Source organism: Vanessa cardui, chromosome 21 (assembly GCF_905220365.1).
Source record: "Vanessa cardui chromosome 21, ilVanCard2.1, whole genome shotgun sequence".
NCBI classification, from domain to species: domain Eukaryota; kingdom Metazoa; phylum Arthropoda; class Insecta; order Lepidoptera; family Nymphalidae; genus Vanessa; species Vanessa cardui.
Window position 1 is genome coordinate 4,956,036 of NC_061143.1, and position 18,780 is coordinate 4,974,815.

The 18,780-nt window shown below is 32.8% G+C and overlaps 1 protein-coding gene across 1 annotated transcript; it reads right to left on the bottom strand.

The window, feature by feature from the left end:
* Positions 1 to 719: 719 nt before the first annotated feature.
* Positions 720 to 18,548, bottom strand: LOC124538714 (trafficking protein particle complex subunit 10). Its single transcript, XM_047115864.1, has 15 exons — positions 18,244 to 18,548; positions 17,955 to 18,166; positions 17,378 to 17,770; positions 16,978 to 17,277; positions 15,065 to 15,274; positions 12,092 to 12,327; positions 11,358 to 11,540; positions 10,520 to 10,951; positions 9,302 to 9,785; positions 8,581 to 8,763; positions 6,800 to 7,030; positions 5,812 to 6,078; positions 5,371 to 5,452; positions 4,885 to 5,013; positions 720 to 4,199 (listed from the first exon to the last, which is right to left on the bottom strand). Exons 1-15 carry the CDS (start codon positions 18,305 to 18,307, stop codon positions 4,066 to 4,068), a joined length of 3,540 nt encoding a protein of 1,179 aa, XP_046971820.1. The 5' UTR covers positions 18,308 to 18,548; the 3' UTR covers positions 720 to 4,065.
* Between the last annotated feature and the right edge of the window lie 232 nt (positions 18,549 to 18,780).

Here is an 18,780-nt window from a genome sequence, read left to right on the forward strand (position 1 = left end):
AAGTAAAAATATGAAGTTCTTAAAAATATTTTTAAGTTCTTATATATTTCTATTAAATTAAATACTTCATCATAGTAACATTGCAGAATACCGTTCTATCAATGTGGATAATAATAATTTGTAAAACTAAAATTAATATAAATATATTTGAGTAAGACTTTTTCATTTAATCCACCATTATTTCATGAAAATAATATTTACTTAAAATTTGAAATTAAACTGTTTCTTCTTCTTATATAGTAGACTACGCAAGTAATACGTTTTTTTTAACATATGATAAACGTTAATTAGCAAGGCTAATTTTTTTTCTTTAATAAATGTTTATTTAGCAAGTTGCCAAAGAAAATATGGAGTAAACATCATTTAGTGGCAACATTTTAGATTTAGCACACACATGCATAGCAAGTGTATGCGACACGAGATAAACACCCACAGCTGCACACACGGATGATGCTCCATTAGCCTTTTGTTTATCTATTTTAGAGCATCTTTGATCTTATAGAATGTTTCGTTTATTGATCATATAACGAAAATGTATGCAAATGAAAATCTATAATGATTTATCTGATTCATATATTTTATTACTTTAAGATCTGAAGAATAGGTCACAGAAGACGGAACACTTTGGTATGTCCAGCACTCCAACGTCGCTCTGAAAGGGTTACCTGCTATAAATATTATAAAGTTAAATTCTTTTAACAAAAATAAAACATACCTCGTAACAATAAACATTATATTGATAGCCATAAGTATTATGTATGTAATTGAATATAAATACATTTCTCAGTTATACAGTTTGAATAGTATTTACAATAACAATTATGTATTTTCTCGGAAATAGTTTGCTTGTTACAAAAAAATAATATATTAGTGTTTTTAAGAGTCTACCACGACATTTATTATGACAATACTTATATCTATGTATACAATTTTAGATTTTAAATAAATCTTTAAATTATATCCAGCCAATATTATATGAAATTATTTGTTCACATAAAAAAAAATCTTTAAGATGATTAAATTGATTACCTTTGGTTTTTGGCGCTTCCATATTCTAAAACAAATTAGTGATATCTTGTGCTAATATATGTTTAATAATGAGTGAAAACAATAAAAATCCTGTCTTGTACATTCAATAATATGATAATTATAATAAGTAAGACTTTTTACACCATTCTATCATCTAATTCCACTAATTAAGCCTGATAGAATATTTCTTAGCTATACAAATAAAAAAAAATTGAATATATTTATTCTTTTATTTGGTAGCATGATATTTATATTTATGATTTCAACTTTCGGTTAAATTAACACCCAAAGAGGGATGTTAATTTTCACTATCATAAATCGGGCACTAGGTGTTTTATCGTTAAACAATAAAATCTATAAACATAAATTATTACATTTCTTAAAAACAACTGAGTAAACAATTAAATTATATTAATACGCAGTACATGACATATAAAATCTACAAACGGAGCACAATCGAATACATAATATACATACATTAAATGTATCGGTGAAAATCATTTTAGCACCTAAACATAATTCGAATGTCATAGATAAATAATAGACAAGAACAAAGACTAGTTATTATTAATCTATGATAACAAATATGGCGTCGATGTATTAAAACCAAATACCAGACGATTTTGTACTCCAATCACATGGAAATTAAGTTGAAATTTATATATGAAGATAAACAATAACAAATGACTACACATATTAAATCGTTGTTTAATAAATAATAATTGCGAAAAGTGAAATAACGTATGGCTTTACTTACATGAATATTATTTAAAAGCTACAACTAATACAGTTACAACAGACAACTGTAATATTGCGAAAGCTCCACTTTTAACACTATTTATGTACTAGGTTTTATATAACAAACATTTAATAATATCTAATGAAATAATGAGAAAATAAAAATAATATCAATAGCTAATATGATTACATTTGCTAATGTCATTTTATTAAACAAATGTTAGCATTGTATATTTTTATGAATTAAACAATTAACATAGCTATTGATTGCTAGTAAAAAAAAAACTACCGAAAATATTTACACTCTAAATTTGAATTTGTAGTAAATTAGAATTACTTGAAAAAACTTTTACATCTCAAGCTAAAACTATAATTACAATTTTCTTGCTGATCTATAACGGATATAATGTAAGCCTTAGAAGACAAAATATGCATTCATCGAATATTTGTTGAAATGATATATTTCGACAAGATTTAAAATGGTTCATATGAATTTACCAGCATGTAAAAGTATACATTATGAATACTCTTAAATAGCCTTAAGTGTAATTTTCATAACTGCATAATATACAAAGATCTCCATAAATACATTTATCACATATATTGTATGGTCCAAGACTTTACATAAATCGGATTGGAGATAGAACTTTAGAACACATCGCTTAATCTTAAAATATTTTGCACACAATTTATCTTTTTTTTTATTTCGGATGGATGATAAAATACTAAAAAGTATTTTTTGTGTATAGTCCCTTTAACATTTATTATGAGCAGATACAATCAAGTATTCATCCTCTTGTCTTTGTTCCAGAGGTTTTTTTGTTACAGCAACATTTTTACTCAAGATTTTGATGATAGTACTTGAACATGCCACATTTTACTTTACACAAGCAAAGTATTTTGTTATAGTGCTGTGTATAAAGGTATCCTTTATTGACACAATAGTTTGTACAAGTTTCGTTGTTATTTTTTATTCCATTGACTAAAATTATAAAATAATAGCATTTTACCATAAATCATTTTTATTATTTTTATTTTAATATTGACTTTATTTTAATTTTGAATTGGATTGTAATGTAATTTTTGATTGCTAATACAATCTTTTCTTGAAGTAAGAAAAAATGATCGAAATTAAACTCAAATCCTTCAGAAGCTATGAAGTTTTTTAAGATATTGAATAAATCTGTTTAATTAAACAGTATCAACTTTTTATTTACAGTAATAATATTCCATTTGATGATATTTATATTTAATATATTTCCACAATTAAATAATTTTACCACACAAAGTAGAACAGAAATTTCACCCAAATTATAAGAAGTTTCTTGTTAAGAATAATTTTTTTTTTAATTCAAAGGAATATAAAGAGTCCTCTCCATCGTTAGAGTAATTATATGTTTGGAACGCATAAATGGATATATATTTTTTTTACTTATTATTACCATTCATGATCATCATCGTTTTTTAATTAAATTGAATCAAAGCTGAATGAAGCTTAAATAAATACTTCTTTTATATCAGAATGTGCGTTTTAATTGACATTACTACATAACTTTTAGCACAACTAACAAGCTATCAATTTATTTATTCAGAGAGCAAGCAATTAAGCATAATTCTTTCATCCTATGTAGATAACCCTCAAACCCAATAAAAAAATGTAGCACAAATTGCAGCATTATCTAGAAAGAAAATGTTTACAACATCTGATTATAAACTTGTTGGAAATATGTGTTCGCAACCGTTTACTTCAGAAAGTTACGAACAATTATTTAATATTGCGACCATTTTCGTTGACAACTTAAGGTTATTACACAAACATTTGTTACCAACATTTGTGGTCAACACAATATTTCCAATTTTTTCTTGCGGAGACTCAGCTCTAGCACCATGCCCTTTTACAGAATTACAAGTATTTCTATTAACATTGGAAATACAATGTATAGTATGACACAAATTAGATGTAGCATCGGAAAATGCAATGTAATGAAAATAAAACCGATTACTGCCGATTTACACAACCAATACAAATAGCTCCCTATCGCGCTATTCGACGCTATTGGTCGCTATAGATTCTCGCGTCAGAGAAAGCAAGTGCATGTAAATCGACGCGTCAAATTGACGAATATATTGGGTCATATGATATTACAAGTTATTACGTTTGTGTAAAGATCATATTCGCATCAGAAATAAATTTTGACAATTTGGGATAGCGTACTCAATTCGGATGTGATCGGTTTTACGAATTTTGCCGAAGCGACATCTAACTTGTGTCGTACTATACGTACATTCGACAGCAATTCAAACAGTTATATCCACGTTTTCTTTAGGAGCTGGCGGCAGTACGTGGATTTGCTTGGCCTTGCCCGCGTGGTACACTTGACCTGGACTGAAGGGTTCTAATCTTGGATGAGCTGATATATCTTTCTTTGGATCTGTAAAATATTTCAAAATTACAAATTAAAGCGTCTTTTCTTTGTGAAATTCTCTCGTTCTCCACAGCTGTGTGGCATTTTCGGACCGCTGGTAGATTTTTTTAGCAATCAACAAGCAAGGGTTATACTTAGATATAACCCTTGCTTATTGATGGCTAAAAAAATAATTCGCTCTATAATAAAATTCCGCAGACATTTTTAACTTTGCCGTTTAGTAAATTCAAATCGTTTGTAAAAAATACATTGGTAGAAACAGCATATTATTCAATACAAGATTTTATAGATGATAAAAAAGCGTGGAGCTAATGCCTGTTGACTTCCACGCGGGATATATTAATTTAAATAATTGTATTTAACTGACATGACTTTGTATTTTTAAATGTTAAAAAAGAGTAACTACTGAGTTTCTTGCCTGTTCTTCTCGGTAGAATCTAGTTTCCGAATCGATGGTAGCTTCACTTAATTGTAAAATGACGATTCAAAAGTCCTTGTAAAAGCCTACTTGAATAAAGTTTATGTTGATTTGATTTTGATATAGAGTAAATAATTTACTTTGATCATGAATAATATGTATCATTTTTTATAATTGATAGTTAAATGAGTATATCTTCGCAATTTTTTATACCTCCACCTGTAGTGGCCGTGTCAGAAATATTAGGTATATTATGTACTAGGGTAGTTTTACCTCGCGTGTTGGCAGCGATGTACTTGGACAGCCTGACAGCGGGGAGCGGCAGGTAGCCAGCGCCCAGCGGCATCACATCCAGAGACACGCACTGACCCTCCGTGGAACTGGACTCCATCGTTATCACGCCTGTTGATAAGCATTACATGAAGTTCATCTTATTTTAAACCGACTTCAAAAAGGAGGAGGTTATCAATTCGTCTGATTTTTTTTACTTCATAACTTCACTGAATGGACCGATTTTGATTTTTTTTTTAAACTATATGTTCATGTAATTATATATGTTTAGGAATACAGTAATAAAACTCAGAAGCAGACCTTTGCAGACTATTAAGGCTGACTTAACACTAAAATGTTATGTTATTAGAAAATTGGAGATTGTATTTGTTTTTCAATAGACCTGCTAAAGACTAGCAGCTGTATATATATGTTGGATACAAATGACACATACATCTAGATTAATTGTTAATAATTAATGTTTCTAACCTGCAGTACGCCCAAGTACTGCCCACATAGTTTGATCAGCAAGCACTTCATACATTAAGGAGGTGTGTTCCGTTTCATTTACCTAAAAATAAAAAAATAATCTTTTTAAATTTTGAGGTAATTGTGTATTTTTATCTGGACCCATGTGAATTAGTTCCAATTACTTTCATCTTATTAAAAACATGCTACATAATGTCAAAAATAATAAATCAGTATTCAGATAATTTATATACGGATTCATTCGAGGTGACCCAGTGGTTCAAACACATCTTAAATGATGATTGCAGGTTCATTGAATCTTCATTCGGTGAAGGAAAACATCATGAAGAAATGTGTATCCACCAATCAGCATTGGCGCAGCATGGTGGAATAAACTCTAATCCAAAGGAGAGAAGGCCTTATCCCAGCTGTATATATAAAGGATATCAAATATGTACCCACCCTCTGCACATTTAACTGCAAACAGCAAACTTGCGACGCCCTGCAAAAGTCCGAACCTTTCCCCGGCTCCAATTTCGTCCTAATAACAAACAGCGTCGTGTAATCCTGAATGTCGAATGGACAAGAGAATCTTCTGGAAGTTTCCTCTTTGGCCGATTTCAGGCGATAGTTCACTGAAAACGTGGCTTTCATCGGCCCAGCTTTCACTAGCGGATCTTTGAGTAGCTCCCACATGAATGATGCAGTTGTACCATCTGACGCTACCACCTGGAAATCATATTGAAATTATTTTATGGATTTTTTAATTTATGATTTAGTATATATTTAATAATAATGTGGGAAATATTATTATTCTTACGATAAACATATTTCTAATTCACTTTTTATATATGTATTACTTTTTGCAATATATTATTTTACAGATTTGATTGGGGGCAGAAACATATATCAAACCAACCTACATAGGTATTATACCTTTATCAGTTAACAAATCAATATTTCATTGATTTGTTCCAGTGTCAAGAGAACCCCACATCCAATATTGGTTAACAGCATCATCATCATCATTTTGTTGGGAATGGTTTACTTTGTCAATATTAATTGACCAAATGGAGCTCTTGATGGTAAGTGGTCACGCTTGCCATCAAGAGCGCCCTTTGGTCAACTAACTTTCAGATTTAAATTAATCGACCGTGTGTACATCGGTTTTTATGGGTACGCCACTCTGAGGTCCCGGGTTCGATTCCCGGCCGAGTCGACGTAGATTACACATTAGTTTTCTATGTTGTCTTGGGTCTGGGTGTTTGTGGTATCGTAGTAACTTCTGATTTCCATAACACAAGTGCTTCAGCTACTTACATTGGGATCAGAGTAATGTATGCGATGTTGTCTCATATTGAAAAAAAAAAATCAACTTTGATCTTTATGTTTGTTGAAGAGTATGAATGCGTTACCCAAATTCCTTTGTCATGTAGGACAATGGACTCACCAGATCCCCAGCGTTTTTGGGGTTCAAATCGGACACATTGTTGTTCGCGTCACAGTCTAAGCTGGGGTCGGTGAGTAGGAAGTGTAGCGGATGCGCGACGGTCGACTTCAGCGTGATGTGCACCAGCTTCCTGGTGTTGGAAGTCAGGAGGCGCCAGGAGGCTGACATGGGCGGCACGAAGTGCAGCGGCACCTCCGTGGCTGACTCCCACCATGGACAGGTCAGCCACACCTGGAATATACACATATAGACTTAATTTTTATTTTTATTTTGTTGGTATAAATGAGATCTATGAATTAATAATTGGACCTGCTGACTGACTCAATTATTGCTACATTGTATTTATCAGTACTTTTTATTTATTTTCACTCATATAATATTACATTTTTAAATATAAAATACAAACATATATAAAATATATTTAAAAGTATAAGATACAGAGGCCAACCAGTGGCGGGAACAGGGTCCAAGCCACCGGTGGTCAGGGCTCCAAAGAGAGGAACTTCCTCAGAGGAACTTATCAGTACTATTATTTTAGTATCAAAACATGTGTCTGAATAAATAGCAATATAATAATAATATAATAAGTATCCTATTTAAACATGAAATAAATTTAACTTAAACAAACCTACCTACATATTCAAAGAGGCAAGAGATTAATTAACAATATGATTTAGAGAGTCGAACGAAAAAAGAAAAATACAACGACGTAATAAAAATACCATAAATAGACGATGACAAAGATATACAGAAGATTCAAGTGCTTGAAGGAGACAACTTGAATAGAATACATTTCGATTGTGATTTTTGGACAAAAATGATGTGTTTAGGATGTAAAAAGAGCCGTGGGGCCCAGCGGTTAGAATGCGTGTATCTGAACCGATGATCGTGGGTTCAAACTCAGACATGCACAACTCAAACTCAATATTCACTGAATATTCATGTGCTTAATTTGTGTTTATAATTCATCTTGTGCTCAGCGGTGAAGGAAAACATTGTGAAGAAACCTGCATGTGTCATTTCAAAGAAATTCTGCCACATGTGCATTCCATGAACCCGCATTGGAATAGCGTGGAGGACTATTTTCCAAACCTTCTCCTCAAAGGGAGAGGAGGCCTTAAGCCAGAAGTGGGAAATTTACAGGCTGTTGTTGTTGTATGTTATTTATTTATTTATTTTTTTTATGAGTTAGGTGGCAAACGAGCAGGAGGCTCACCTGATGGAAAGTGACTACCACCGCCCATGGACATCTGCACCAGGGGCTTGCAGGTGCGTGGCCGGCCTTTAACTTTGCCGTCTCGTAAATTCAAATCGTTCATAAAAAATACATTGGTGAAAAAGGCGTATTATTCGATACAAGATTTTGTAGATGATAAAAAAGCGTGGAAATAATACCTGTTGACTTCCAGGCAGGATATATTAATTTAATAATTGTATTAACTTAAAAATTAACTTACATGACTGTATTTTTTTAAATGTTGAAAAAGAGTAACTACTGAGTTTCTTGCCGGTTCTTCTCGTTAGAATCTACTTTCCGAACCGGTGGTAGCTTCACTTAATTTTTAAATGACGATTCAAAAGTGCTTGTAAAAGCCCACTTGAATAAAGTATACTTTGATTTTGATTTTTAAGAAAGGAGCACGTTCTTTTCTTGAAGGTTCCCATGTCGTATCGGTTCGGAAAAACCGCCGGCGGAAAGTAGTTCCACAAAGTGGTTGTGCGAGGCAGAAAATGCCTAAGAAATCGCTGTTGTGGAATGTAAAAAGTAAGTGTTTACTCACAGTGTGTTCGATGCTTTTCTCCCTCTTCGGCTGCAAGATCGCGAACAATCGCAGCTGTATCCTCGTCGTCTGGAACGGGCCGATCGCTTCTATGGGTATGGACAGCTCGCGGGACATCGCCGAATGCTCGTCAGCGAAGCGCATGTGAAGGCCGGTCGAGGTACGCAATTCGATTTTCGCATTCTGAAAATTTAAACAAAACTCATGTCTTTGACCTTCAAGACTATGTTTTTTAAAAAATATGAAAGAAATTCTATGATAACATGAAAACTTATGCACTTTGCATGTTCGAGAAAATTGTTCTAGAAGTTATAGAAATTCTTTCATGAATGAATGAAATGAATGCTCGCTAAGCCAACAATAAGTGTGAAGTCGGTCAAAATAGTGTGAAGTTATACAGTTTATTTTATTATAAAAAAATAATAATCGTGATTTATTTATGTTGAAATTAGTGAGCGAGTGTAAAATTCCATTTATCATAATAACAACTATTATAATAGGAATATTATTATAATTAATTATTTGCATGCAAATTAAATATATTTGTAACTATGACGCAGAATTAGAAAATCGCACGCACGTACAAATAAATGCGTGCGCGCAGCTATTTTAATAATTATTAAAACAACTCGATGGATTAACGGATAGATGAACGAAATAATTATCAGAGAAAATTTTAAAACCAACAATAAAATTGTACATTTGTTTGTGAAACACCAACCTCCTCGATCTTCGAACTGCCACTGTTCACCACAAGCTCCATCTCTTGTTCCAATCCTGCCACCAAATCCTTCTTCGCTTCCACTTTATTCAAATACACACTGACACCTTGGGTTTCCACCTCATATCCCATTTTACTGGATACCAGGGCATTGGACAAAAACTCCAATTTACCCTCTATAACCAACGATATCTGTCCCAACTTGAATTTACCGCACTGCTTGGCTATATATTCAACGGTTATATCATTTAAACCTGGTTTTATTATTATATCGTCGGCAGAGAAGCACGTTTCGTAATTATTTCTCACTGTGGCGGATGGTTTCCTATACTTGCTGCTATCCGAACGCTTCAGAGTGACTTTGGGGTTCTGACATTCTACCGTCGCTTTCTGGAGTGTTTTATCCTCTTTGTAATGTAGTTTAGATGTAATATTCATTGGATTCAATAACGGATTTTTAGGTTTTAAATCATCTAGTCTTATACTGAAATAAAGAATATTTATATTAATATAATAGATTTATCTTTTTAAACATACGACAATAGGCTATTTGACTGGTTTTTAAAATCCATTTTATATTATTAAGTAGAGGTAGAAACCCAGTAAAAGTTGATTTTTTTTTCTAGTTCATATTTGCCGAAAAATATCATATTAAAAATTCCATATTTAAATAGCGCACCAAAACGCTACTTGGACAATATGGCGCTGCAATGGGGTCAGTGACGTCACTTTGCTGTATTTTAATCAATGGTATATATAGTAGAAAAGCAAGGTTTACAAGAAAGTGACTTCATCATAAACCTGGTCAATCAGGAGCGTTTTGTGTCACATGACAAACGTTTGAAAAAATACATTTTTATTTATTGATTTTTGAATAAATTAAGTATTATTTTCAACTTACGTTAGTAAATAACCCTTTTTAAACTCATAATATACACTGATTACAATAATTCACCATTTATTTTTCGCATTGTCAAATAGCCTATTATCTATGGGAAAGGGCATGGAAGACATGAAATGGCAATTAAAATCATATTACATCTTATCTTTATCAGATAATATCATATTTTAGGTTGTAAAAAACTGACTTGTTTAACTTTGATAAAAAGCATATTTTGTGGTGCAATTTTTGGGCATATAGATCAGAAATGTCAGGAAATGTGTTGGACTATAATTGGAGAGCATTATATCACGAGCGTAAAATCTGGTTAAGCTTACCTAGTAATTAAATTATTCGATTCACTTTCTGTAGTATCGTCCGGGGTCGACCTCCTCGGGGAGTTGGCCTGCGAACCTACACTAACACTTAAATCAGTCTTATTATTCTTGACGGGCGTCCTCTTCTCTGCCTGTTTGTCTTGGTACGCCTCCACGCTGATGGCCGCGCGGGTGCAGTTCACATCCTTGGGCATGTGGCTCTCGACCACAAAGCGACATTGTATTTTATTATCTGTGATGTAGACACCACGTTCGGACGGTATCAAAGTCGCGGAGACTATTTGGAAGCAGTCATTGAGCTCGGTCAGAACTGTTTCCTGTTTATCGGCGAGATTTTCCCGGAGGGATTTCATCATTTCTTCGAAATAAAAATTCCTGACTAGAATCTCCAATTCGGCTGTACAAGCTATTCTAGCAGAGAGCTTAGTATATCTGAAATATATTGAATTATATTAAAATTGCTATAGTGACTTTCTTCCGATTCTTTACTTATATTATCTTTTATGAGATTGTTATGCGTTGAGTATTTTAGCAGTTAATAATGACTCGAAGTATTCAGAATCACACATGTTAAAAATTATTATTGAGTTTATGAATTCTGAATTTGGATGTCTCGAAGTGATTTTTCTACTTTAATTTCAATTTTCGTATTGACAACATTAAAATTTTTAAATAACTTTGCTCCAAAAAAAGAAAGGATGTAAACCAAAGGACAAAGGTGTATTGGTGGATTCAATCATTACGAGGCGTTACCGAATAGAAAGTATTACTAGCGCAAAACATGAGTAGAGACTGTGAGTGGAGGAGGGGAGGGGGGGGGGTAAGGTGTGGGTCAGACCTGTCGTCGTCGCGCATGCGCCTTGCGGCGGCCACGAGCTCGAGGCGCGTGTGCGCGGCCAGCTCGCGCCAGCCCTGCTCCTCGTACGAGCGCAGCGCGTCCGTGAGGAACACCAGCGCCTTGCCCGCCTCGCCCAGCTCCGAGTAGAACGCCGCCAGCTCGCGACCGATGTGCCGCGCGAACCTGCCGCACCATACCCATACCTCACTCGCGAATTCATCTCGACTTAGCGATTTGTTACAATTGGCATTTTTAGACATCAAATAATGATGATATGTATTTTTAAGTGTATTATTAATAATAGTGTGACAGTAGATAGTTAAGCGAAACAAGTACAAATTATCAATATCATTATAGTACGACACAACTCAGATGTAGCATCGGCAAAATTCGTAAAACCGATCACACCCGAATTGAGTACGCTATCCCAAATTATCAATATTTATTTCTCATGCGAATATGATCTTTGCACACACGTAATAACTTGTAATATCATATAACCGTCAATTTGACGCGTCGATTTACATGCACTTGCTTTCTCTGACGCGTGAATCTATAGCGACGAATAGCGTCGAATGGCGCGATAGGGAGCTATTTCTATTGGTTGTGCTATTTCTATTTTCATTCCATTGCATTTTCCGATGCTAAATCTAATTTGTGGCGTACTATACATAAATAATATAAAATAATAAAACAAAAACAAAAGTAACAAAAACATTAATTTTCGGACTTACCTTAACCTTCCAATATGCTTGTACGTTCCCATAGCGAGCTCGGCCAACTCCAAGTAGTACTGTTGGAAGCTGTTCCTACTGCACAATGCCTCCTTCAGTCTGTCCGTCGGACTCTGTTGGTTGTTGGGCTCGCTGTCCCCCATGCCGGCAGACAACATCACCACCAGATGCAACTGCTCGGACGTCGGGTCTGACGAACCAGGCAACAGGCCACAGAGCTTACCGAGCTCGTGCAACTGGAATATATTACATGTCTTTAAATTTAAAATTGAAAACAAAACAAACATAGAATTAAAAGCTACTTTACGATGTTATACAAAGACTAATTCTATACTTTTAGTCCAGTCATTCAAGACAATTAATTCATTATAATTCCAAAAGTTTTCAAATTTTTATGTAAGGTGGGGAATGGTATTAAAACAAACTATAAAATTTTGCAACCTGTTCTGCGGTCCGGAACATTGTTAAAAATGCAATAAATGATAATTTGCTCTGTTCTTGAGACCAAAATTCCAAAAGTTCTGCAAAGTTGGAGTGGTGTTAAATATATTATTTTACATCACGTATCAAATTTGCAATCAATTTAAGTGTACGAAACATTTTTTTTATTAAAAATTAATGTTTTTCTTTATTAAACTGAAGGAAAATGTTCCAAAAGTTCTGCAAATTTGACAGATGTATCGGAAAAATATACCGAACGATTGTCTAAATTTGCAACCTTTTATGTTGACCGGAACATGTTTATTTATAATTCTTTTTAATTCGTGGTCATTTTTTCGAGTAAGGTGGTCTCGGAATAATTACAAAAGTTTTGAAACTTTGTTGCAAACTTCAAAAACATCTATTCTGATGCATTTACAAATTTGCAACCTCATGCGCGATCCGGAACTTTATGCAATTTGCAAAATGTATTTTTTTTATTTTTTCACCATCAAGAAAATTTCAAAAGTTCTGCAAATCGAGGGGACTGTTTAATTTTGGGATTAATGTCAGTATTTGAATTTGCAACCATACCCGGAATACGGAAATATTTTTTAATCACATTCACGCAAAATATTATTTCCGTACACATCGCTGTTATATATTCAGGGCCTAACTATTGTGCTATATGAAGCATTTAGTATTTTTCAGCATGCCTCATCAACAATTTTTTCTACTATTCAATTTTTCATTATCTTTTAAAGGTACTACGGATCCCCCTAGTTCATCTTTCTATTGATGTAAATTCGTCTCTCAAATAAATCAATACTATACCATTCACATGCTAATCATTGAAACTGTTTGTAACAAAATTTGTTTCTAACAGATGTTAGTATAGTACTATTTTTACATGACAGGTGATTATGCCATAAATTCCGTTGGGCTTATTTAAACCGGACGTAGGATTTTGCCGGTACGTATTTTTTGATTAATAAAACGAATCTGGGGATTAAATACACTGTTACTTACCTACGCATTGTCGTCCATTAATGTTTACTTACCTTTCTTACGAATATTTGATATCCTCATACTTTTTTTCTATACTTTTGAAATACTTATTATGTCTATTTATTTTTTCGACGGTAATAAAATTTAAAAAGTCGATTTTTGCAAATAACACAAGGTTCCGGGTCTTGTGCGAAGTTGCAAATTTCAATAGTGGTATCGATCCCAAAATAAGACCATCCGCTCGATTTGCAAAACTCTTGCATTTCTTTCAAGGATAACCAAATGCGAAAAATCGATTTTTGCAAAGAACACAAAGTTGCGGATCTCATGTGGGGTTGCAAATTTTAATACTGACATGCACCTCAAAGAAACAATCATTGGCTCGATTTGCAAAACTTTTGCAATTTTTTCGAAAATGAAAAATGCCATAAAGTTAATTTTCCGACATCACACAAGATTCCGGATTGCGTGAGAGGTTGCAAATTTTAATACTAACATTAATCCCAAAATTAAACAGTCCCCTCGATTTGCAAAACTTTTAAAATTTTCTTGAAGGTAAAAAAATAAAAAAATTACGTTTTTGCAAATTGCTTAAAGTTCCGGATCGCGTATGAGGTTGCAAATTTGTAAATGCATCAGAATAGATGTTTTCGAAGTTTGCAAACAAGTTTCAAAACTTTTGTCATTATTCCGAGACCACCTTACTCGAAAAAATGACCACTAATTAAAAAGAATTATAAATAAACATGTTCCGGTCAACGAAAAAGGTTGCAAATTTATACAACCGTTCGGTATATTTTTCCGACATATGTGTCAAGTTTGCAGAACTTTTGGAACATTTTTATTCAGTTTAATTAAAAAAAACATTAATTTTCAATAACAAAAAATGTTCCGCACACTTAGATTGGTTGCAAATTTAATACGTGATTTGAAATATTATATCGAAAACTTCCCTAAGTTTGCAGAACTTTTGGAAATTTTTTCACGACCATACAGCCAAAATTAATTTAATTGCAATTTTAATAATGTTCCGGACTGCGGACAAGGTTGCAAAATGAGATTTATTGTCGTCCCAATGTACCATTCACTTGACCGAAGTTTGAAAACTTTTGGAATTATAGTTAAATTTTCGATTTTGAATGTCTATAATGACTGGACTATTTCTATAAATCTTATTAAAGTAGGCTTCATTCTTATTTATAACTATTTGTTTCTCTAAGGGATTTTTATATTTTTTGCTCAAAGTATCATATTATTTAAATTGAGAACATTGTGATAATATTACTAGCGACCTGCCCCGACTTTGCACTTCTAAAACTATCAGTGTTTCTCTACTATGTTATACACGTATTATAAATATAAACTACTATATGAATCACTCTAATTATAAAAAAAAAAACGCATTAAAATTTATTGCGTAATTTGAAACGTCTAAGCATACATTGATACAGACAGCGGTGAGCGACTTTGTTTTATACTATGTAGTGATAATGATTTTAATTAAACTGACGATTAAACAAGTTCCAATACTAAGTTAGGACTTACCTTATCCTTAGCATTGTGCAAAAGGGGCGCATGCATGGCGGTGCACGCCTCGAGCACCGTGTTTGTGGAGGACAGGCGCTCGCAGGCGCGCAGCGTCTCCACGCAGGCCAGGTGCGCCCAGCACGACGCCGCGCCTTCCACCGCCGGCGCACCCAACAGCGAAAGCTCCACCAGTGTATTGTGGACTGTCGTCAGACAACGCGACGCGATCTGGGTAAAGTAAAGTAACAGCCTGTACATTTCCCACTGCTGAGATAAGGCCATCTCTTCCATTAAGGAGAGCGTTTGGAACATATTCCACCACGCTGTTCCAATGCGGGTTGGTATGCACATGTGGCAGAATTTCGATGATATTAGACACATGCAGGTTTCCTCACGATGTATTCCTTCACCGCCGAGCACGAGATGAATTATAAACACAAATTAAGCACATATATATAGTGGTGCTTGCCTGGGTTTGAACCCGCATTCATCGGTTAAGATGTACGCGTTCTGACCACTGAGCCATCTCAGCTGGGTATTTCGATCTGGGTATTTTAACTTATTATTTAATACTTTCCATAATAACAGCACTAGTGCCAGAAAAGCTGAACAGAAATTGATTATTACAGTATGGAGATGTATAATGTATTTTATGTTACAAGGAGATTAAGTACGAATTTGTATGAAGGATTTAAAGAAGCCATAGAAAAACAGAAAGCAACTGAGAAAAGAAACTCATACAAAGTTTTTTATTAGTTCTTCTCATTATCAAATCAACAAATATTAAAGTGTTTTTTAATACCTTTCGATTTTGGCAGTTAAACATATAAGGAAATAATTCAGTTCCAAATTATTTAATATTTTATAAAATATATATTTATATAAAATTGTTAACTTTTAGAACACACTGTATATAATACATATAGTATTTGTAATTAAAAGTCAGATAGAATGGTTTGATATAAACAAACATCAATTAAAAGCAACTAAATAGGCTGATATATATAATTGCACCAATTATCATTAATATGCTTTACAGATGGGCGATCAAGTAGAAAAAAATAAAAAAAAATTGAAGCATGAAGATAATTAGAGAAATAATATTTTCAGTAAGAAACGTAATTATGAAAATGGAAAAATATACAATTGTGAACAAAGTTATATGAGGTTAGTGAAATTATATGAGTTACAGCTACAAATTAATCATAGATATAGTTCACTAATTGCAATTAAGGCTCAGTTATTTGTTATAAGTAAAAGGCACCAAAACAATTTACGTCATACTATTGTTTACAGATGCTATTTTAGCAATTAACAACAATGGTGACCCTTAACATAAAATTTTCGCAATTATAAAAACACAAAGATAATTTGTATTTTAAGTAGGTCAAGACAATAGTATTTATGTTTATGTTAGTTGAAATGAAAATTATAGTATTGGTCTATATCCCACAGGAAGATGATATGTATTTCATTAAAAAATATTCAGTTATTTTTATTACACAATTATCTTCAAAGACAATCTTCAAAAGATTATCCTAAAAAGCAATTTTTTATATATTAAACAAATTGCATTTTATGAGGATTTTCCCACCTAATGTCTTTGCATACCAACAGACAGAACAAAGTACATATATTAAAATCCAGATTGACATAGTAGATTTTAGACCAGGAATACTACATATGATAATAGTAACTATTAGTAATATACACTCTTAATATATTATTAATAATAGTACAAATATTTGTATACAAAACAGATCAATTAGAAAAATAATTGTCAGTTATATCATACTTGTAGTAGATTTATTCTTTTGTATAAAATAGAAATATATATACTTGACTACTAAAAAAAATGTTACACATACTATGTTTTGTAATTATTATTAATTATATTTTTTTTAATTAGGCAATGAGTTTTATATTCTTACCTCCCATGGCTTAAATGTAAGTAGTAACATGGCACTTTGTCGTTGGAATAAATAACTTCTAAAGTCTAATAGAGATGCCTTTTTCTTAATAATTAATTCCCTTAAATTCTGTGGTACTAATGCTGTCAGTCTTACTGCTTGCCAGGATGTCACTTGTTGCTTAAATGTGTCGAGCCATTTTGGGCTCTCAGCTATATTAGAATTGAGTACAAATTGCGAAAATAATGCATCCAATTCATCATATTGCACTAAAGCTTCTTCATAGAGACCGAGCATTTCAAGTACAAATGCTAATTGCTCCTGTAATCAAGCATTACATTATTACTTATCCATGATAAGTAGGTCATATTCATTCAAACTATTAAATCATTATTGATATTTGTTTGTATACATAACTTACTTGTAAAATAAAGTATTTACAAAAATCCCATTCCGGATCGTTTCTTTTCTCTCTCTGTTCTCTCATGTGCTCCTCAAACTTAATGAGTGCCTTATTATATGCTACAAGAACAAAATGCCTCACTTTCGCTACCAATGCCCTCCATGACTCAGCACTTCTTGCTTCAGACTTTATTGGATTAATAACTGAAATAAATCTATCCTCGGTTTGTTTAACTGAAAAATCACCTTTTATTTTATCTAATACAGTAGTCCTTGGCAATAATTTGTTTGTTTTTCTTATATCGTAAGTCTCTACTAAAACTATCATCCAGTCTGTTATATTGTTTTTCTCTAAATATTTGAGCCATCCTTCTATGTCTTCTCTGAGTGTTGTTTTATAATACTCTATGTCCTGTAAGTTTGAACCATATTATAATAGGTGCTATGTTATAAAAAAAATGCCTTATATTTAAAATGAGTCCATTAATTTCAAACTGGTTAATTTATTCCTTATATAGACATAGTATTCAAATAAAAGAACAAGCATAGTTTGAGGATTGTCTATTAAAAAGTAGATGTAGGAAATAATTTCTTACCACACAGTCTGTCCAATAAACGTGGAATATTGGTCGCTTCAGAAGATTTAACTCAGATTGATTTTTGTCCTTATTAAATTTTACAAAGGATGCTTCTAAATAGACAAACTTAGTTATTCGACCGTACGACCTTCGCCATTCACACGAATCTTGAGGAATCGCAGCCACTAATGGCGCTTCGAGAGTACAGAATAAGTTCCAATCTCCAGCACCTGATAATCAAAAAATTACTCTTGAATGTCTCATAAACAGGACGAAATTAAAAAGACTGAAGTAACTTCAATCTTACATGTTATTATTGGTTTGTTTGTCATCCCTTCACGATCAGCTGGTGAATTATCGACCCCCTTCATTTTTCATCATCAGAAAAGTTAATTTCACCTGCATAACACTAAAACACTGTCTAATTAGCGACCTAGGTCCACCCACTTTTTTGACCCCTTTTAAAAAGAAACATATATAGATAAATTGATGCAAACAGCTAAGCTTTATCGTAAATATTCCAAAACCTACTTATTTTTTCCCTGTTTTGACTTACAAAAGAAAATATTGAAAAGATAATTTTGACAAAATTGGGCTGTCAATGTCAGCACCTCCACGAATTAAAAATTTGTATTGTGACGTTATATTTCTTACAACGCATTATTTTAATCTTATGGTGTTTTATAATGACTAAATTAAAACGATGATTGAAAAAAAGTTGCTTTAATATTAACTTTATTTTATATTGTTATATGTAACTGAGTGAATTATTTACAAATTATAGTTTATTCGGTTTCATGTTTTTATTCATCCGACTATGCAATTAGTTTTGTTTATAATCGAT

What these genes read in the sequence shown, in the direction of transcription:
- LOC124538714 (XM_047115864.1), bottom strand. Translation starts at nt 18,307, where the DNA reads ATGAAGGGGGTCGATAATTCACCAGCTGATCGTGAAGGGATGACAAAC. An exon ending in TGCACAATGCTAAGGATAAG is followed by an intron (nt 12,328 to 15,064) that starts GTAAGTCCTAAC and finishes AATATATTCCAG; the next exon opens with TTGCACGAGCTCGGTAAGCT. An exon ending in AAGCATATTGGAAGGTTAAG is followed by an intron (nt 11,541 to 12,091) that starts GTAAGTCCGAAA and finishes ATGGTGCGGCAG; the next exon opens with GTTCGCGCGGCACATCGGTC.